General features: G+C 33.7%; 3 protein-coding genes across 9 annotated transcripts; all 3 read left to right on the top strand.

Moving 5' to 3' along the window:
- Positions 1-2017: 2017 nt before the first annotated feature.
- On the top strand, positions 2018-4893 carry LOC125212876 (uncharacterized). Of its 6 annotated transcripts, XM_048113161.2 has the most exons (8): positions 2026-2236; positions 2692-3072; positions 3591-3735; positions 3838-3977; positions 4206-4268; positions 4365-4433; positions 4532-4587; positions 4710-4893. In XM_048113161.2, exons 2-8 carry the CDS (start codon positions 2833-2835, stop codon positions 4738-4740), a joined length of 744 nt encoding a protein of 247 aa, XP_047969118.1. In that variant the 5' UTR covers positions 2026-2236; positions 2692-2832; the 3' UTR covers positions 4741-4893. The 6 variants fall into 6 exon arrangements, with proteins under 6 accessions (XP_088923617.1, XP_088923616.1, XP_047969116.1 ...); XM_089067490.1 differs by having other exon boundaries at positions 2022-2236; positions 4365-4587; XM_089067492.1 differs by having other exon boundaries at positions 2035-2236; positions 4532-4893.
- A 7261-nt stretch (positions 4894-12154) lies between these two features.
- LOC125214091 (putative FBD-associated F-box protein At5g56560) lies at positions 12155-13604 on the top strand. Of its 2 annotated transcripts, none has more exons than XM_089067800.1 (3): positions 12155-12258; positions 12346-13255; positions 13338-13604. In XM_089067800.1, exons 2-3 carry the CDS (start codon positions 12350-12352, stop codon positions 13548-13550), a joined length of 1119 nt encoding a protein of 372 aa, XP_088923926.1. In that variant the 5' UTR covers positions 12155-12258; positions 12346-12349; the 3' UTR covers positions 13551-13604. The 2 variants fall into 2 exon arrangements, with proteins under 2 accessions (XP_088923926.1, XP_088923927.1); XM_089067801.1 differs by having other exon boundaries at positions 12162-12252.
- Positions 13605-16440: 2836 nt separating this feature from the next.
- Positions 16441-17673, top strand: LOC148929837 (F-box/LRR-repeat protein At3g26922-like). Its single transcript, XM_089068442.1, has 2 exons — positions 16441-17346; positions 17431-17673. The coding sequence occupies exons 1-2, from the start codon at positions 16441-16443 to the stop codon at positions 17671-17673; spliced, it is 1149 nt and encodes a 382-aa protein (XP_088924568.1).
- Positions 17674-17923: the final 250 nt, after the last annotated feature.

Raw genomic sequence — 17923 nt, 5'->3', positions numbered from 1 at the left:
AAGTTTGTCTAATTCATAAAACAAATCAAATATTTCTCAGTGTTTGGTAGTTTTGCAGGTTACAAGGACAAAGACAATTTAATAATCTCTACCCTACGGCCTACATAAGTAATACTCCTATAAGCCAAATTAATATGGAAAAAACTGATTAAATTTTAAAAAAAAAAGAAAAAAAAAAGGAGAAGATGGTGTGGCTTAAGCATTCGGAAACATCAAATAATTGTGTTGTCCCAAAAAGTTTTGAGACCAAAGAATCAAGAATTCTAGTGCTTGATTGATGGGAATTCTCTCATCATTTAGATAAGTTATTGGTCCACTCATAAACATACAAGAAAAGGATTAATTAATCAGCTAAAAGTAATTTTGATGAACCCATTTAATTTTTCAGTATCGAGACTTTATAATGACTATAATAACCTTCATCTACTTGATAGTGGAGTAATAAATATTGGGTTGCAAGTGCATGCACTGGAATCCATCTGGAAAGTGCTCAAAATATTTGCACAGTTTTTCACTACTAATAATGAGGCCCATATTCTCAGCTTTCCCATTTCATTTACTCTAATTCATAATATCAATAGAGCTTAGCATTAACATTTACCACTTATTTTTACCTTTTATGCACCCAAAATCCATTAACCAACTAAATAATCATCAACCAGTACTTATCCTTCAACTAAGTACTTACTAGTTATAAAATTCACCTCGAATTAAAATATAAGTAGATATTTTTCTTAGAACTTGTTTAATTTCCACACTACAATTGAGTGTGACACTTTGTATGGTATGGGTGTCTGACCGTACTGGGCCATAATGTTATTATTATTGGTCACTACCCACTTTTTGTTTCTTCTTGGGAGGCAGCCTGATTATCATTTATCCTCTTTTCCGGTTATCATTTCATTTTTAAGTAATTATATGGTATTTCAGCAATTTACACAGTTATATTTTCATTGGAAAATCTTATCTGAAAATTTTTATTTTTTCCAGTTAAATTCGACAAAATTTATTTTCAAAAACTACTATTTATATAAAAAAAACTAAGTGTAGTAGACATTTATCTAAGTTAAATAGTGAGGAATAGTGTAAAAAATCTATCAAGCTTACTTCAAGACGCAGCATTGGACATTGTACTGGGCTCGGCCCATTTGAGCAGACCATCAAATTACAATAGTAGATGATCATATCCATCCGATATTGCAAATGAAAATTCAAACTTTCGGAAAATGGGACACTGATAATGGATTTACTATTACCATGAGATTAAATCATTAGATATTTTACTAAGGTATTAATATTATTTTGGTTACATGCATCAAGTTATGATAATAGAAGAATAAGATTTTTAAAATTTAACCAATTAATTTACATTTTACAAAAAATTATTTATCTATCTCTCATAATAAGAGTTTATTTTTGTCTTTTAAATTCGTCCCACGATGAGACTTCACTTTAACTTTTATGAAGTAATAAATAATAAGTAGGCCTCATATTTAGTACTCCATCCGTCTCCCATAATTTGTCACCATTTGACTCGGCAAAGGTTTTAAGAAATGTAGTAAAAAATGGGTTGAAAAAGTTAGTGGCATGTGAGTCATACTTATATATATTAGTGTTATAATAAAACACGCGTGTGAATGAGTTGGTGGAATATGAGATCCACTACTAGAAATGGAAAAAGTTAAAGGTGACAAATTTTTAAAAACAGACAAAGATGAAAATAAGTGACAAATTTTTAGGGACGAATTGAGTAACTTAGTGCGCAATCTTTTATTTTTACTTCGTTTCACAAAATGTTTCACTTTTGGAATTTTAATAGCCAAAAATGATAATTTGTGGAGTACTTTCGTGGACTTATTTAAATATTTTACCCGATTTATATTCCAAGTGACTACGACGTGTCCTTGGCATTTTCCAAGCAGATAAGGATAAGTCTCATCGGCGCGGCTATTGCTATGATAAGCCGAGCCATTCCGACCCACTACCGGCTGAGCCGGTATGAAAGTGACGACAAAAGTAGAAGCAGCGGCCGTACAAATCACTGCAATTTAGCAGTAGCAGGTCGCTTCCAAATTCGCATTCACACGGCAGTTACAAGCATTTGCTGCGTGCTTCATCTCTCTCTCACACACACTGCTTCAAATTTGATTGCTTCCCCCCTTCCATTTTTGTTTTTGTATGCTGATTCTAGTCGTCGTCGATTGCCATTGCCCGTTGCTCTCTTTCTACGGAGCTGGTAAGGCTTGTTTTTGCGAATTTAATGAGTTCAAGTTTCCTAATTTGAATTTCTCAGTGCTAAATCAAGTTTTGTTTCTTGGTTTTTGATTAATGCACTTCAATTGAACGGCATTGGCGTTGTCGACTTAAAGGTTACTAGTATGAATGCTTACTTTTCATGTCAAAAACTTGACTTTCATTTCTGTGAGTGTGAGTGTGTATTTATGACTCATCACTCCACAGAATTTCATAATAAATCAATTATGTGTGTTTGTGTGAGTGTGTGAGAGAAAGAGAGATTTTTATTTAAAAAAAACAGTGAAATTGATTTTGTTTCATTTAATGTGAGCTAACTAAGCCCGTGAATCATTTAAAATCCCCACAACCTGTACATGTCAATTCCACGAAAATTCTTCAACTCAAATGCAACTTGTGTATTTATGACTCATCACTCCATAGATTTTTCTGTGTCAGGAATTTGAAGTTTCTGCAGGCTGCACTTTGTTTGCTATTGAAAGGCCTCCAAATTCAGTGGTTTACTACATACAGTGTAGTGCGACTTAATTCATATGCATTTTGTTGATTGTAAGTTGTAACAACAGTAAACACATTGTGATGATATCCGGCGGTTCCAGTAGAGTAGAGAGAGCGTTTATTGGAGAGATGCTGGCTATGGAGTCATGCCCTTCACGGGTTTTATCTCATTTCCGCGATGAGAGCTGTGACGAAGAGATGGCCGTTCTTCCCAGGCATACAAAGGTTATTGTCACAGGGAATAACAGAACAAAGAGCGTTTTGGTGGGCTTGCAAGGAGTGGTCAAGAAGGCCGTTGGTCTTGGTGGTTGGCATTGGCTGGTACTCCATAATCCATATATCCCTAACTTGTGTCTTTCCCTTTATTTTTAATGAATTTGTGCAATGTAGACTCACAATTATACTGCTATAACATATTCCATGTTCTTCTTTCGGTTTATAAACTAGTCGATCAGATCATAACTTGTGCCTTTCCCTTTATTTTAATACTCTGCTACTATTAGTTATAGGAAATTGAATTTGTGTAATGTAGACTGCTTGATATACATACCACAGTTATACTGCCAGAACCTATTCCATGTCCTTCTTTCGGTTTATAAACGAGTCGATCAGATCATTGCTTGACAAGTCTGTTTGTAAAAACTTCTAAAAATGACTTCTGTGAAAAGCTACATGTAGCTAAAATTGATTCAGCCAGAATCTGGAAGGTTTTCCATATAGGACTCTGCTTCTTTAATGAGTTGAGTCTCATTGAGCTTTACTGTTCATACGTTAACTCTTTTCTCTCCTTTTTACTTTCACCTTGTTTTTCTATACATTCGTGTTCTTGCTTCGGTCAGGTACTGAAGAATGGTGTTGAGGTGAAGCTTCAGAGGAATGCTCTGAGTGTATTAGAACCGCCTACTGGAAATGAAGAAGACGATGAATATGATTTTGATGATTCAAGCAGTGGCTCTGATATGGGGGAAAACCATCGCCGCTTCTGTGAGTTGCCTTTAACATCACTACAGTGCTACATTCTATTTTTGGTGTTTTCCTTCAATGATCTTGTAGCTTAGAGTACTTTGTCTTTTTTCTTTGAAACAGCTTATGGGCTTCACTTGAGCAAGACAAACAAGCCAAAAGTTAGGTATAATATGCAGTGGTCAACATCCACAGCAACAACAAAGTCGATGAACCATAGCAGTTGCAGAGAGGTTCAGTCCAATTTTCGCGCTGCACAGTTGGTAATACTAATCACAATACCATAAGATACCAATTTTTGTATTCTAACAGAGCTGATAACCATAAATCTGTTACAGCATGCCTACATCTTCATGTGATTACTCAAACTCCCCCACTCCCCACAATTTGATCCTTGAATACGAGTGACGAAATGTTGCAACCGGAAATTCTTGAACTGGACATAATATTTGTGTATTAATACTGATTCGTGTCCATATATTGCATTTCAGAGAGTTAATCTGGCAAAACTTGGGACTGGATCATTATGGAGATATTGTCGAAGCTTCCACATCGTGGGTTTTATTCATCCATCTTCCTTTCCTTTTAGTTGATGGCAATTTCCAGTGTTAATCCAGTGTTAATTTGTGCTTCTCAAATTCTATATGCAGGCCAATATCAGCGCTCACCCTACGAAGGAACAACTCATCAAAGCTGTCCAGCAGCATTTTTCTTCGCAGGTCTCCTCTTTTGCACTCAGCCCGCAAAAATATAGTCAGATAAAATGTTACATACTCTATGGGAAAAGATGTAATTTCTCGAACGTTTGCTTCTACAGAAAGTAGACGAGGTACAAGTGATTGTGGAGTTTATTCGTGCGGCCAGGAGACTTCAGTAAGTTAGCAAAGATTTATAGAGGCTGTAATATATGGAGCATGTATTTAGTAGGTAGTCTACTCTTATTGACCCTAGCTTTTAGTTTAACCTCTAATTATTCACTGGCACTGCTGATGTAGAGTCTATGACTGTGGATGTCTGGATTGCTAACCATGCAATAGGGGGTTTGGTTTGTTCACTCAATCTAATACTACTCCTTATACAAAATACAGTATGACTTACACTCCAAAGTTGGATCATAGAATTAGATTAGATATCCTACTATTCGGTTATCCTTTTTTATCCATATCATTTCAAACTCAATTCTCTTTTTTATGGGAGGGTCTCTTCTCAATCTCCCTTGATCTTGTTATTGATTATACTGCATTTTTGGGGTCCTTTTGAATCTTATTATTTGATGCTAAAATTGCCTCAACTTCAAAGAATTAGAATTAAAATTGCCTCCATCCTTAAAAAGTATGAACTATTTTCTTATTAGTCCGTCCTGATAAGTACTCCCTTCGTCCCTTCCGTCCTATTAGAAATGAAACATTTGCTTTTCTGCAAAGAATTTTGTGTAGTATTGTTGTGTGAGTTAATAAGAAGAGAATAAAGTAAGAGAAATGAAAAAAAATAGAGATGGTGTTGTTTCTATTTAGGAATCATTTTTAATGGGATAACCCATTGTTGTGTGAGTTAATAAGAAGAGAATAAAGTAAGAGAAATGAAAAAAAGTAGAGATGGTGTTGTTTCTATTTAGGAATCATTTTTAATGGGATAACCCGAAATGAAATATTTCATTTTTAATGGGACAGAGGAAGTCTGAACTTTCTTATTTTAAAATAGTTAAACTACACATTACACCTAGACATCATTTTATTTACAACTTAATCCATTACACAACACTATTAATGATGTGGACTTCACTCTATACTAATACTACTTACACTACCATTTATCTCTCCCTCTCTTAATCAATTATACTTTAAAATCAAATTTGGTGCAAGGTTATAATTGCATATATATATATATATATATATATATAGAGAGAGAGAGAGAGGGTTGCGTTAGCTTGCTAACTCATTTACAGTAATAACTAATAACTTTCAATATTGTGTGTTAAAAATATCAACACAAAGACATAATTATATCAATACAACATGTAAAATTTAAATATCAACACAAAGAAATAAGTTTATCAGCACAATAAGATTGATAAATTTATGTTTCTGTGTTGATATTTTTAACATACAAAGTTGATATTAGTTATTAGTTATTACTGTAACTTAGTTAGTATTTGATCATGCACATATATATATATATATATATATATATATATATATAGGAACATGATCAATGTTTAACTAATATTAAGTGTATAACTGGAGAACAAATCTCAACCACTCATTATCTTAATCTAATGAGTAAATTAAGTACTCATTTTTTATTAATAAAAATTGCATAGGGGTATTTTAGAAAATCAACTCTGTTCCATATTCTGATACACACATCACATTTATGTATATTCTCTCTCTACGAAGGAGGTGGAGGAGCAGGAATCAACCTCCTCTTCGACGACGCCTCCTCCACTGGTTGCCTCTCGCAGCTGCCTCCCCCTGTTGACCCATCGGCTGCACCCTTGTTTCTTCCTACTCCTTCAACCTCCTACCACTCCGTCTTTATCTCCGGCGTGACGTAGTAGGCTTCCAAATAATATTCCGCCCAACTGGTGGCGTCGATCGCAGCTAGTAATCGTCGACGCACCTTAAGGCGAGGCTGAAATCACCTAACCTAGTTTTCATATTTTGGTCGTCAGTTTGAGATCTGCGTGTTTATGGCGTCGTCTTACTTGTCGATTGTGGAAATTGTTTGGAACTAAAAATTGTAATTTCAATCGCAGAATCAAGGATCGCATTCGATCAATCAAGAATCAAGGTTTTCTTGTTACAATATGCCTCTTTTTAAATACAGGCTCCTATAATTTAACCACCTGCCTGCATAAATATTACACATTATTATGGGTGTAAATAATTATTACTTAATGTTTATTCATTTGCATTACTAGTTTGGTATATTTGTTTGGAGTGACACTAGGATTTCGCATTGATTGATTTGGCATGCAATTATGTATAGTTGGATATCTGGTTTACTGGTTTTTACTTCAATGAAATGGAAAAATAAATCACTTTAAACTTGGATCACAAACACTTCACTCTAACCATTAAATACTTCACTCTATGCAAGTTTTACTTCACTGAAATGGAAAAACAAAGCACTTTAAGCATTGATAACAAACACTTCACTCTAACCATGTAATACTTCACTCTAAGCAAGTTTTACTTCACTGAGATGGAAAAACAAAGCACTTTAAGCATGAATGAACACTTCACTCTAACCATGGAACACTTCACTCTAACCATGGAATACTTCACTCTAAGCAAGTTTTACTTCACTGAAATGGAAAAATAAAGCACTTTAAGCATGAACGACAAACACTTCACTCTAACTATGAAATACTTCACTCAAAGCAAGTTTTATTTCACTGAAATGGAAAAATAAATCACTTTAAGCTTGGATCACAAACACTTCACTCTAACTATGAAATACTTCACTCTAAGCAAGTTTTACTTCACTGAAATGGAAAAACAAAGCACTTTAAGCATGAATGAACACTTCACTCAAACCATGGAACACTTCACTCTAACCATGGAATACTTCACTCTAAGCAAGTTTTACTTCACTGAAATGGAAAACAAAGCACTTTAAACATGAATGACAAACACTTCACTCTAACAATGAAATACTTCACTTTAAGCAAGTTTTACTTCACTGAAATGGAAAAATAAATCACTTTAAGCTTGGATCACAAACACTTCACTCTAACTATGAAATACTTCACTCTAAGCAAGTTTTACTTCACTGAAATGGAAAAATAAATCACTTTAAGCTTGGATCACAAACACTTCACTCTAACTATGAAATACTTCACTCTAAGCAAGTTTTACTTCACTGAAATGGAAAAACAAAACACTTTAAGCATGAATGAACACTTCACTCTAACCATGGAACACTTCACTGTAACCATGGAATACTTCACGCTAAGCAAGTTTTACTTCACTGAAATGGAAAAACAAAACACTTTAAGCTTGGATCACAAACACTTCACTCTAACTATGAAATACTTCACTTTAAGCACGTTTTACTTCACTGAAATGGAAAAATAAATCATTTTAAGCTTGGATCACAAACACTTCACTCTAACCATTAAATACTTCACTCTATGCAAGTTTACTTCACTGAAATGGAAAATATACATCACTCAAAGTTCAATGTAAATACAATATACAAAACCAAAAATAAATTTCCCTGTAAATCAGTATAAGTTTACAGATATCTCGCACAAATTCCTTGAATTGCAACATTTGCACACCGTTTTCTTCTTCTCCAATATAAATCATGTTCCGGCAACAAAATTCCGCATCTCCGGCTTCATTTTCCCCTCTGCCATCGGATGGAGCAGCTGAGCGACGCGATCATCGCCTTTTTCTCCTCTGTTGCTCTCTATTTTACCAGTTTGAAGTCATTGGTCGGAGGAAACGAACGAAGAAACACGTCGGGGAATGGAGGACGCAGCGCCGGAAATTGATGGAGAAAAGCAAGGTGATGAGCCTAACTATGCGACGATGAGGAATGGAGGAAATGGCGTCTGGAATGGAGGAAACATGACGAAGAATGGAGGTCACGGTGGTGGAACCCTATGTATTCGACAGAGAGAGAATGGGATTTGGAGAAATAACATACGGAAGTGAAATGTTCAAATGAGGGAAAGAGAAGACCCACCTCATTTTAATTCAGCAAAATGACCAATATACCCCCAAGTGAACTAAATTATTCATATAGTGAATCAAAACCTAAATATAATACTAGAATTTTAAAAGGAATCTTGGCCCTTGATTTCATGATCTTGTGGCTAGAATTTCTTCTCTAGTTATATGCTTAAGGAGTGTTTGCTCTATATCACTACTCTCTCTCTCTCTCTCTCTATATATATATATATATATATAATATTTAGAGTTTTCATTTTGATCTATGAAAAATAGATTTAAATATAGAAACGCATAACAAATCATACGTAGGACATTTTTTTTACTTGAAATGATCTTAACCGTTAAACCTAAATTTTATAATATGATCTAAAACTACTTAATTATGACCTTCCATGTTCTTTTATTAATTATTGACCATTAGATCATCTAATTCTAGGACCAAAATTTGGGTTGCATTTTTAGATTTAAATGCATTCTTATTTTTATCATCTCCATATATTTAATTAAGGATTAAGGATCCTACATATGTATGCACCTAAATTTATTAATTATTTCTAATATTTTTGAATCACGTGATTTGACATGGTATCCTACATATGATATGTTACACCCGCAATTTATGTGAGGATCACTATCTTCGATACACTTTTAGCGTTATTCTTTTGGTTTTACTAATTTGTTTGAATATAATTAAAAATGTTATGAAATTTTTTATTTTATATGGGTGTAACATATCATATTCCTATAAGATATATAGTCTATCCGGTCTAACAATGTCAATCAGGATATAGTTCACCAGTTCTGAAAACAAACCAATGACAAAAATGTTGATTACATTTTAATGTTTAACAAAAAAAAGGGAAAAATATATATGCACTGGAGCGCAAAAAGTGAATTTATTATACTCCATAAGTCGGGATAAAACATAAAAATATGATTTCTGACATAGGTAAACATAAAGTTTTTATAAGGAAAAATGTGAATTTTATTATTTTTCACATTTTAAAATAAATTATCATCATATCAACACACTTATTTGTTGACTTAACAATACCAATTTACAAATACAAATAAATAAACAAATCAAGAAATCGATGGTTTTTGTTATTGAAATAAAAACATAATACAAATATAATTGACAAAAAAACTTAAGAATAATATTTTATTACTATTGATTTAAACAATAATTTTTTAATAAATACCTTCATTTTTAATCAAACAAAAACATTGAATTTACAACTACATTAAAACTTTTTGAGCATCCAATGATTCCACTCCCATAACCTACACAAAAATATTAAAATTAATTGTTATATAATGATTTCGGATAATATATTATCGTACGTAATTATTTTTGTTATTGCTATAAAACGTAACTTTCTATTCTAAAGGTAAATAAATAAATAATTTTAAAATACAATCAAACTTAATTTAATATAATTAATAATTATAGTTTGGGAGACGGTGAAATTTAGAGGAAAATACTTTATAATTTGTTGGAGATTATTGTAAGAACTATATCAAAATAATATATTTCAGTAATTCTTTTGTCACTTTCTGACTTTTCATGCAACTGTAAAATATTAAAGATCGTTATTATATTTATATATGTTAAATGCGTCTTTGTTGTTCAATCCGACGCCTCCACACATTCGCACATGGAATGTTATTCAATCCGACGCAAAAATTAAGGTGTCTCAGTTCATTCTTAAAGCATTCGCAACACAATGGTCCACCCTTCATCCGCCCGATCAATGTTTTTAGTTCTCGTCTGCGATCGTCCGCCCATTGCAGGTGGACGGACGATCATCCGGACAAGTGAAACGACCGAACTTTTGGTCGTCCCACACAGTCGCCTAATCGTCCGCCCATTGCAAGGCAGCGGACAAGGACGATCTCCGAAAAAAATTTTATAAAAAAATCAATTTTTAATTCTAAAAAATCATTTTATAAATTAAAATAAAAAAAACTATAATTTCACAATGATCCATACTAAAAGACAGATCCATGAATTAGTGAAAGAATATATTTTGTAGAATATAATCATTCACACTAAATGAGCAAGTTTTGCATTGCTTGAGTAAACCTTTAGGTTTTCGACTCCAACTTGCATTGTGACTTCAATGTGAGATAAATGGTAGGTTTAAAGATAAGTTTTCAACTCCAAGGTTCATTGTGATTTCGATGCGGGATAATTATTTATACACTTAAAAGAGAGTTTTTGTTGCTTTATGTAAATCTTTGTTTAATACACAGAATTGAAAGTTATTAGTTATTATTGTAAATTAGTTAGCACACTAGCGCAACTCATGGTAAATATGTTTAAAATTTTGACCTTTATTATATTTTTCTCATTTTATTCAATTAATGTAAGTGTTTTATTTAAATTTGTTGTGTTCTATAATAGTATATTTATATTTTGCTATTTTTTATTTGATTAAAATTAAATATAAAATTTATAAATTTTTTTTATATTAAGTAATTCATGCTTTTCATTTAATTTATTATTTAATTTTTCTATTTATAATAAGTGAAAATATAAAAAAAAACAATTAACATAAAAAATTAAATAAATATAGGTAATTGATAGGGACGGACAATAGGGCGAAACCACTGCAGGAAAGGTCGGACTAAGAAATGTTGATGTGGTGATCACTAGGGCGGATGATCATCCGACCATTGTGGATGCTCTTATGTCTGGTACCATATATAACAATTAAATTTATTTAATAAAATAACATTTATAGTTTTCAAAACTCACTTTAGCAGAAATAAAATACAACTTTATGAATTTTAATGAATAAATAATTAAACCGTACAATTAGTGAGAAAATTAATCAATCATAATCTTTTCCTAATCAATTACTACATTTAAAATCTTACTTAATATATATCATATAAAAATTCCCAAGCTTTAGGTTTCCCTATCCCACCGCAACACCACCTCTCAATCCTAAAACATGGAAGTCCGCTTCCACCGATGTTCCAAATCGGCACACCACCTGCGCTGTGCACACGTTTGTTATGGTACCAATGACGATCTTTCAAGTTTTGCCAAACGAATCAACCAAGGTAGCCCTAAACTATAAATCAAACTCTCTCCAATAATTTTCATCGCCAGTTTTTTCTGTCAATATTTTTAGATATAAGAGGAGTATCGTTTGACGATGTATAGTGATTCAATGAATGTGCAATTTATAAGAATATTTTTTCTGCAAGCACTATAGAAAATTAATGGGATGAATGTGGGAGGAGAAGAAAAGGCTTAATGAGTTTTTGTAACTGCTGAGCTTTAATGCCTGATGTTTGTTTGATCGTCCATTATCTCCAATTGCATTTACTACATGATATCAAACTGTGTAATGTAACGGCTGCATAATTTTTTTTATTATTTGCAAAACTTCCATATGACCAATGCAACTTCCATATAGAAAACTACTCCTAAACGACATATTGCTCAAATCATAAGTAATAAATATTTCATAATTTTCTTGACCTTTCATGTTTCATTATATAACTGCAAATTTAATTCAACTTCCACATAGAAATAGTTTTAATTCAAATTTCCATTAATACAAAATCAATAGATGACTTTTTAAATTAAAATCTCCAAAACTCAATAGATATTGAGAATTACAAATTCTAAACTCAATAAAGAAGAAAGAGAGTTGGGCCGGTGCACATACAATTAATTGAGCTTTTGGGCCCAATCACAATTAAATCTTATATATAGATTTGCTGACGAATAGGTTTCAGGATCTATGATGTATAAAATTAGAGTATTTTAGAGCTGCGCCACCGCCTCTCCATCCCACTCTCAATCTGCAGTCCCTCCGTCTGCCGCTCTGCTTATAAGGTTGAGGTATATATTTTAAAGTAATTTGTAGTGTGGATGAATTAATATATGGAATGGAAGCGTCATGTGTTTTGTGAATTTTATTTGTATCAGAGCAATGGAGGAAGAGGAAGACCGATTGAGCCAACTCCCTGATGACATTCTTCTTCTCATCCTCGATAAAATCGACATATATGAAGCGGTTAAAACAATGAGTCTTGTCTCCCATAGATGGAAGAACCTGTGGCGTTCCCTCCCCGGCCTCCGCTTCCACTTCCGTCCCGCCACCACCCCCTTCCGCATCCACTTGGAAGATTTTACCATCCACTCTAGCTTTGTTTCCCAGTTGCTATTTCACCGTGACGCCGCAGCCGCCGTCCACGACTTCCACCTCTTATTCGACGGCCCTACCCCCAATCCACAATATCCATGTGGAGTTGACAGGGAATTCTTGGAGGAATGCGTGCTCTACGCCATCAATCACGGCCTTCAATCTCTCCGCCTCCACTGGCCCACCTACCGCAAACTCAGGCTTCCGCCAGCGTTTCTCACCTGCAACACGCTACGGGAGCTCGAGATCAGGGATTTGTTCTGCCCGGTTAAACTACCTGGACGCTTGTCCTTACCTAATTTGAAAACCCTTCATCTCCACACCCTCTTTTTGGTCTTCGACAATCATCACCATAGGATGGACCCCTTTTCCGGCCTCCCACAGCTGGAGAAGCTTACTCTCATCAATTTATCGTGTGATGGCCTTGTTATTATAAAGGCTCCAAAGCTTAGAGTTCTTGAAATCCAGGATTATTATTTAAAAGTGAAAGAGATCTCTGCTCCATTGCTTACCTCATTTAGATACGAGTCTGATATTGCTTGGGAATGTGCAAAGGTGAATTTCCCAATGTTGGAACAAGTCTATTTAGACATTCATGACACTTGTTACCAACATCACAATAACAACTTTGTTAGGATGCTTCACCAATTTGGGCATGCCACCACAGTTTCGTTCACTGTGGACACTCTGCAGGTACATCTCTCTCTCCTCATATACATATACTAATAACTAGTGTGTTGCTTATATGTATGCTTGGATTGTTTGAAACTGATAGATTCTCCAATGCAAATTTGGTTCTTTTGAGCAAACTCCTACTCCATTTCCCAACATGAAATGTCTCAGAGTGATGAAAGGGCGTTATACAAATTGCACAGTGTTTCAGGGAGTAATAAACTATTTGACAAGGACTTTGAACTGCGAGGTGGAATTTTCTCCTAGTTTATTTGTTAGTGAATACGTGACTGACGAAGATATGAACAACTCCTGATAATGTAATGCAACTCCGTTGGTAAGATATTTTTTCTAGATTGTTTGTCTTTGATGCCAGAATGTATTTTTTAAAATCTCTTTATATATTACAGATATTTATAAAGTATATTATACAGACTCATATGCTTACTAAAGAATTACACGAAATATTTTTAGAGATATATATGTGAGAGAGAGAAAGCTTAGGCCTTTAGAGTATCTCCAAGGAAAAATGTTATATGTTTATATTCTCAGAAAGAGAAAATACCGGTCTAAGAAGTAACAAACTCCAAAGACAAACGGTACATGGAGAGGTAAATTATTTTATAAGATAAAAAAAAATAGTAGTATAAGATTACATTCCAAAACATAAGAGCATCCACAATGGCTGGCCTAGCCACGGGCTATCCACTCTCTCCCTGCCACGTCATCAGCACTAAAAATCTACCAGCCATGTCATCATTTTAATCAAATAAACTAGCCTAAAAATCAAATGGAAAATAATAATTGGTTGATGCTAAAATGTATAGACTTGAATAAAAGTTCTAAATTCAAACATTTCTTCTACAACATTATTACAAAACCAAAAATGCAAAAAATAGTCTGATATATATATGTTTTAACATAAAACTGGAAAAAGGTGAAAAGAGAGAAATAAAAAGTTACTGAGTATTTGGTGAAAATAAGAAAATAGAAGATTTATCATATGCAGATAAAGACTAGTTTTAGTAGATATTCGAAATAGGAAAATAAGATTATTCATGAACGATTAAAATTTAATAACCTAAACCTAATCTTAAAATTTAATAATTACAAAATCCAACATTTATATTGGAAAATAAAGAAGAAAATAATTAGGCCCGGCCTACATTTACTTGGACACAATATATTGGGCTTTGTAAGAGTGCATATCGGCCTGATATATTTGGGCCCTATTATTCATGCCTATAACAAATAAATGTTTAAGGAGGAAAATAAACTGGTTCAACAAATCCAACATCTATATTTTATGTGTTGTTAATTTATTTTTGTTTAGAAAGTCATTATTTATACGATTATAGTTTGAAAAAATAATAAACTGCTAACAATTTATCATGTAGTAATGAATATAAAGTTAATAACTGCTACTCTAAAATTTAGTTCTGCCCAATTAAAGTCGATGGCATGGCACAAGTAGAAATATTTATGATAAATACGTGGAATCCGTTTGTTATGTATGGATACTAGTGAGCTTTAAAATAAACTCGAGTAAAAACAAGTGTGAACAAGAGTAGCATGAGTGAATCTAGGCTATATCAGTGTCACTGATACTTGTAGTGATCATGGTCGGCTAGCTTTGGTCGAGCAAGAAGACTCTCTACATGGAAACTGGCCGCACAACTCTGCAGATCTTCCTTCTCTCCACAACATTATGACCACTTCACTTGGATCAACACGCCCACATATTTCCACCAAACCAACATTAGACGTTCTGAACCACTCTACTCCTACACATCATCACATGATTCAACCCTTTTCAATTTCAATTCAAAATATCTATAAACAAATACACTTCAAATATACATACCATAGCATTTGTTCATGATCACGCTTACAACACTCCTCTCCCATCCAGATTCTTCGTCCACCATCAACATAAATTTCTGCAAAATAATCAAATACCAATTCATAAATATGCCTTTGAAAAGTAAATAATCAATCAAGACTTTAATTGCTTACCACGCGCATCCTTGAAGAAGAATTTCCCATTGGAATAAATGTTTCAGAGGATATAAAGATAGTTGTTGTTCGTAGAATTAACTCTCACTCATTGCTATTTATAAAAGAGAAAAAAAAAAGTATTTAAGAACTAGATTACATAGAAAATCTTCAGTCCAAAATATATGACTTTCACTCCAAGGTTGGATCAAATTAAAGAATTAGATTAGATATCCTACTATTCTATTAATACGTATGGAATTTGTCATTTCCCATCCTTTTTTTTTATCTATATCATTTAAAACTCATTTTCTTTTTTTATCCGTTTATTTGAGGATCCACTATTTTTTTTGCAGGGTTTTCTCGATCTCCCTTGATCTTGTTATTAATTATACTGCATTTTTTGGGGTCCTTTTGAGTCTTGTTATTTGATGCTAATTAAAAGGGCCTCAACTTCAAAGAATTAGAATATTCTCTAACATAAATTCTACTCCACTTGTTTGACTTGATTTGATAAATACTACACTTGATTCTTCATTTAATATTTTTAGATTTTATTTTGTTAATTTATTTACCGAGATCATTTACAAAATAATTCAATTAAAAGTAAAACTTACTAAAAGTGAATTTGTTGTTATCAAAATATATTAACCTACATATTTCCGTATATTTAAAAACTATAAGTGTATAATTACTAATTTAAACACTAATTTGAAAGTATATATTCACGTAAGATTTCACAGTAATATTTAAAATGTACTGTACTCTATATCTTATAGCTGTTAATGTGTAATTCACATCAAGATTTCATAATATTCTACGTCTTTTATTTGTAGTTTTTTCCATAATGTTGTGTTTTTTTCCATAACTTGATTGCATAAAGATATTAATCAAGTTAACCCACAAAAAGTGATTCAAAGACCCATTGAATTTACAACAACTCCATTAAAACTTTTTGAGCATCCAATGATTCCACTCCCATACCCTACACAAAAATATTAGAATTAATTGTTATATAATGATTTCGTATAATATACTACCATACCTAATTATTTTTGTTAGTGTGAAAATTAATCAATCATAATCTTTTCCTAATCAATTACTTACTACATTTAAAATCTTACCTAATATATTATAAATTTATAATAGTAGTATATCATATGCATATTAAAAGTTACAAAGTTTAGGTTTCCCTATCCCACTCTCAATCAATGGAGGAAGAGGTAGAGGAAGACCGAATGAGCCAACTCCCTGATGACATTCTTCTTCTCATCCTCGATAAAACTGACATATACGAAGCGGTTAAAACAATGAGTCTCGTCTCCCGTAGATGGAAAAACCTGTGGCGTTCCCTCCCCGGCCTCCGCTTCCACTTCCGTCCCGCCACCACCCCCTTCCGCATCCACTTGGAAGATTTTTCCATCCACTCTAGCTTTGTTTCCCACTTGCTATTTCACCGTGACGCCTCATCCTCCGTCCACGACTTCCACCTCTCATTCGACGGCCCTACCCCCAATCCACAATATCCATGCGGAGTTGACAGGGAATTCTTGGAGGAATGCTTGCTCTACGCCCTCAACCACGGCCTTCAATCTCTCCGCCTCCACTGGCCCACCTACCGCAAACTCAGGCTTCCGCCAGCGTTTCTCACCTGCAACACGCTGCGGGAGCTCGAGATCAGGGATTTGTTCTGCCCGGTTAAACTACCTGGACGCTTGTCTTTACCTAATTTGAAAACCCTTCATCTTCACACCATCTCTTTGGTCTTCGACCATCATCACGACCCCGACCCCTTCTCCGGCCTCCCACAGCTGGAGAAACTTACTCTCATTACTTTTATGTGTGATGGCCTTGTTGCTATAAACGCTCCAAAGCTTAGATTTCTTGAAATCGAGGATGATTATTTACAAGTGGAAGAGATCTCTGCCCCGTTGCTTACCTCATTTACATACAAGTCTTCTGATGCTTGGGAATGTGCAAAGGTGAACCTCCTAGTGTTGGAACATGTCTATTTAGACATTGATGAGGTTTTCAATAAGATTCGTAATAACTTTGTTAGAATGCTTCACCAACTTGGGAATGCCGCCACAGTTTCATTGACTTCCAATACTCTCAAGGTACATTTTTCCATCTCCTCATATACATATACTAATAAGTAGTGTGTTGCTTAAATGTATGTTTGGGTTGTTTGATATTGATAGATTCTCGAGCGCGAATTTGGTTCCTTTGAGCAAACTCCTACTCCATTTCCCAACATGAAATGTCTCAAGGTGATGAAAGGACGTTATATAAATCCCATAGTGTGTCTGAGTGTAATAAATGATTTGACTAGGACTTTGAACTGCGAGGTGGAGCTTTCTTCTAGTTTATTTTTTAGTGAACACATGACGGAAGAAGAAATATACAACTATCAAAACTCCTTATACTATCAAAACTCCTTATGAAAATGTAAAGTTGATAAGAGATTTTCTCTTCAACCAATTGGGAATCATTGTTGATTGATCTTTTTTTTTTTAAAAATGCATTTTCCCTTGGATTTGATTTGTTTACTCTTGAAGTTAGTTTTTACTTTTTAGATTGTTTGTATTTGATTTCATAGCTTATTTATTTTAAATCTCTTTAGATTGTATGATGTATATTATACATACTCAGACGCTTACTAAAGAGTTGGCAGAGATATATTTTTAGATAGAG

The sequence above is a fragment of the Salvia hispanica genome, chromosome 3, assembly GCF_029641045.1.
Source record: "Salvia hispanica isolate PSC_SH4W2 chromosome 3, Shi_PSC_v1, whole genome shotgun sequence".
Taxonomy (NCBI): domain Eukaryota; kingdom Viridiplantae; phylum Streptophyta; class Magnoliopsida; order Lamiales; family Lamiaceae; genus Salvia; species Salvia hispanica.
This window is presented reverse-complemented; position numbering and strand designations above follow the sequence as displayed.

Excerpts from the sequence above, each read along its gene's own strand:
- LOC125212876 (XM_089067491.1), top strand. The coding sequence starts at position 2,833 with ATGATATCCGGCGGTTCCAGTAGAGTAGAGAGAGCGTTTATTGGAGAG. Across the intron at positions 3,073-3,590 it reads TTGGTGGTTGGCATTGGCTG|GTACTGAAGAATGGTGTTGA; the intron begins GTACTCCATAAT and ends TGCTTCGGTCAG. Across the intron at positions 3,978-4,205 it reads ATTTTCGCGCTGCACAGTTG|AGAGTTAATCTGGCAAAACT; the intron begins GTAATACTAATC and ends ATTGCATTTCAG.
- LOC148929837 (XM_089068442.1), top strand. The coding sequence starts at position 16,441 with ATGGAGGAAGAGGTAGAGGAAGACCGAATGAGCCAACTCCCTGATGAC. Across the intron at positions 17,347-17,430 it reads TGACTTCCAATACTCTCAAG|ATTCTCGAGCGCGAATTTGG; the intron begins GTACATTTTTCC and ends TGATATTGATAG.
- LOC125214091 (XM_089067800.1), top strand. The coding sequence starts at position 12,350 with ATGGAGGAAGAGGAAGACCGATTGAGCCAACTCCCTGATGACATTCTT. Across the intron at positions 13,256-13,337 it reads TCACTGTGGACACTCTGCAG|ATTCTCCAATGCAAATTTGG; the intron begins GTACATCTCTCT and ends TGAAACTGATAG.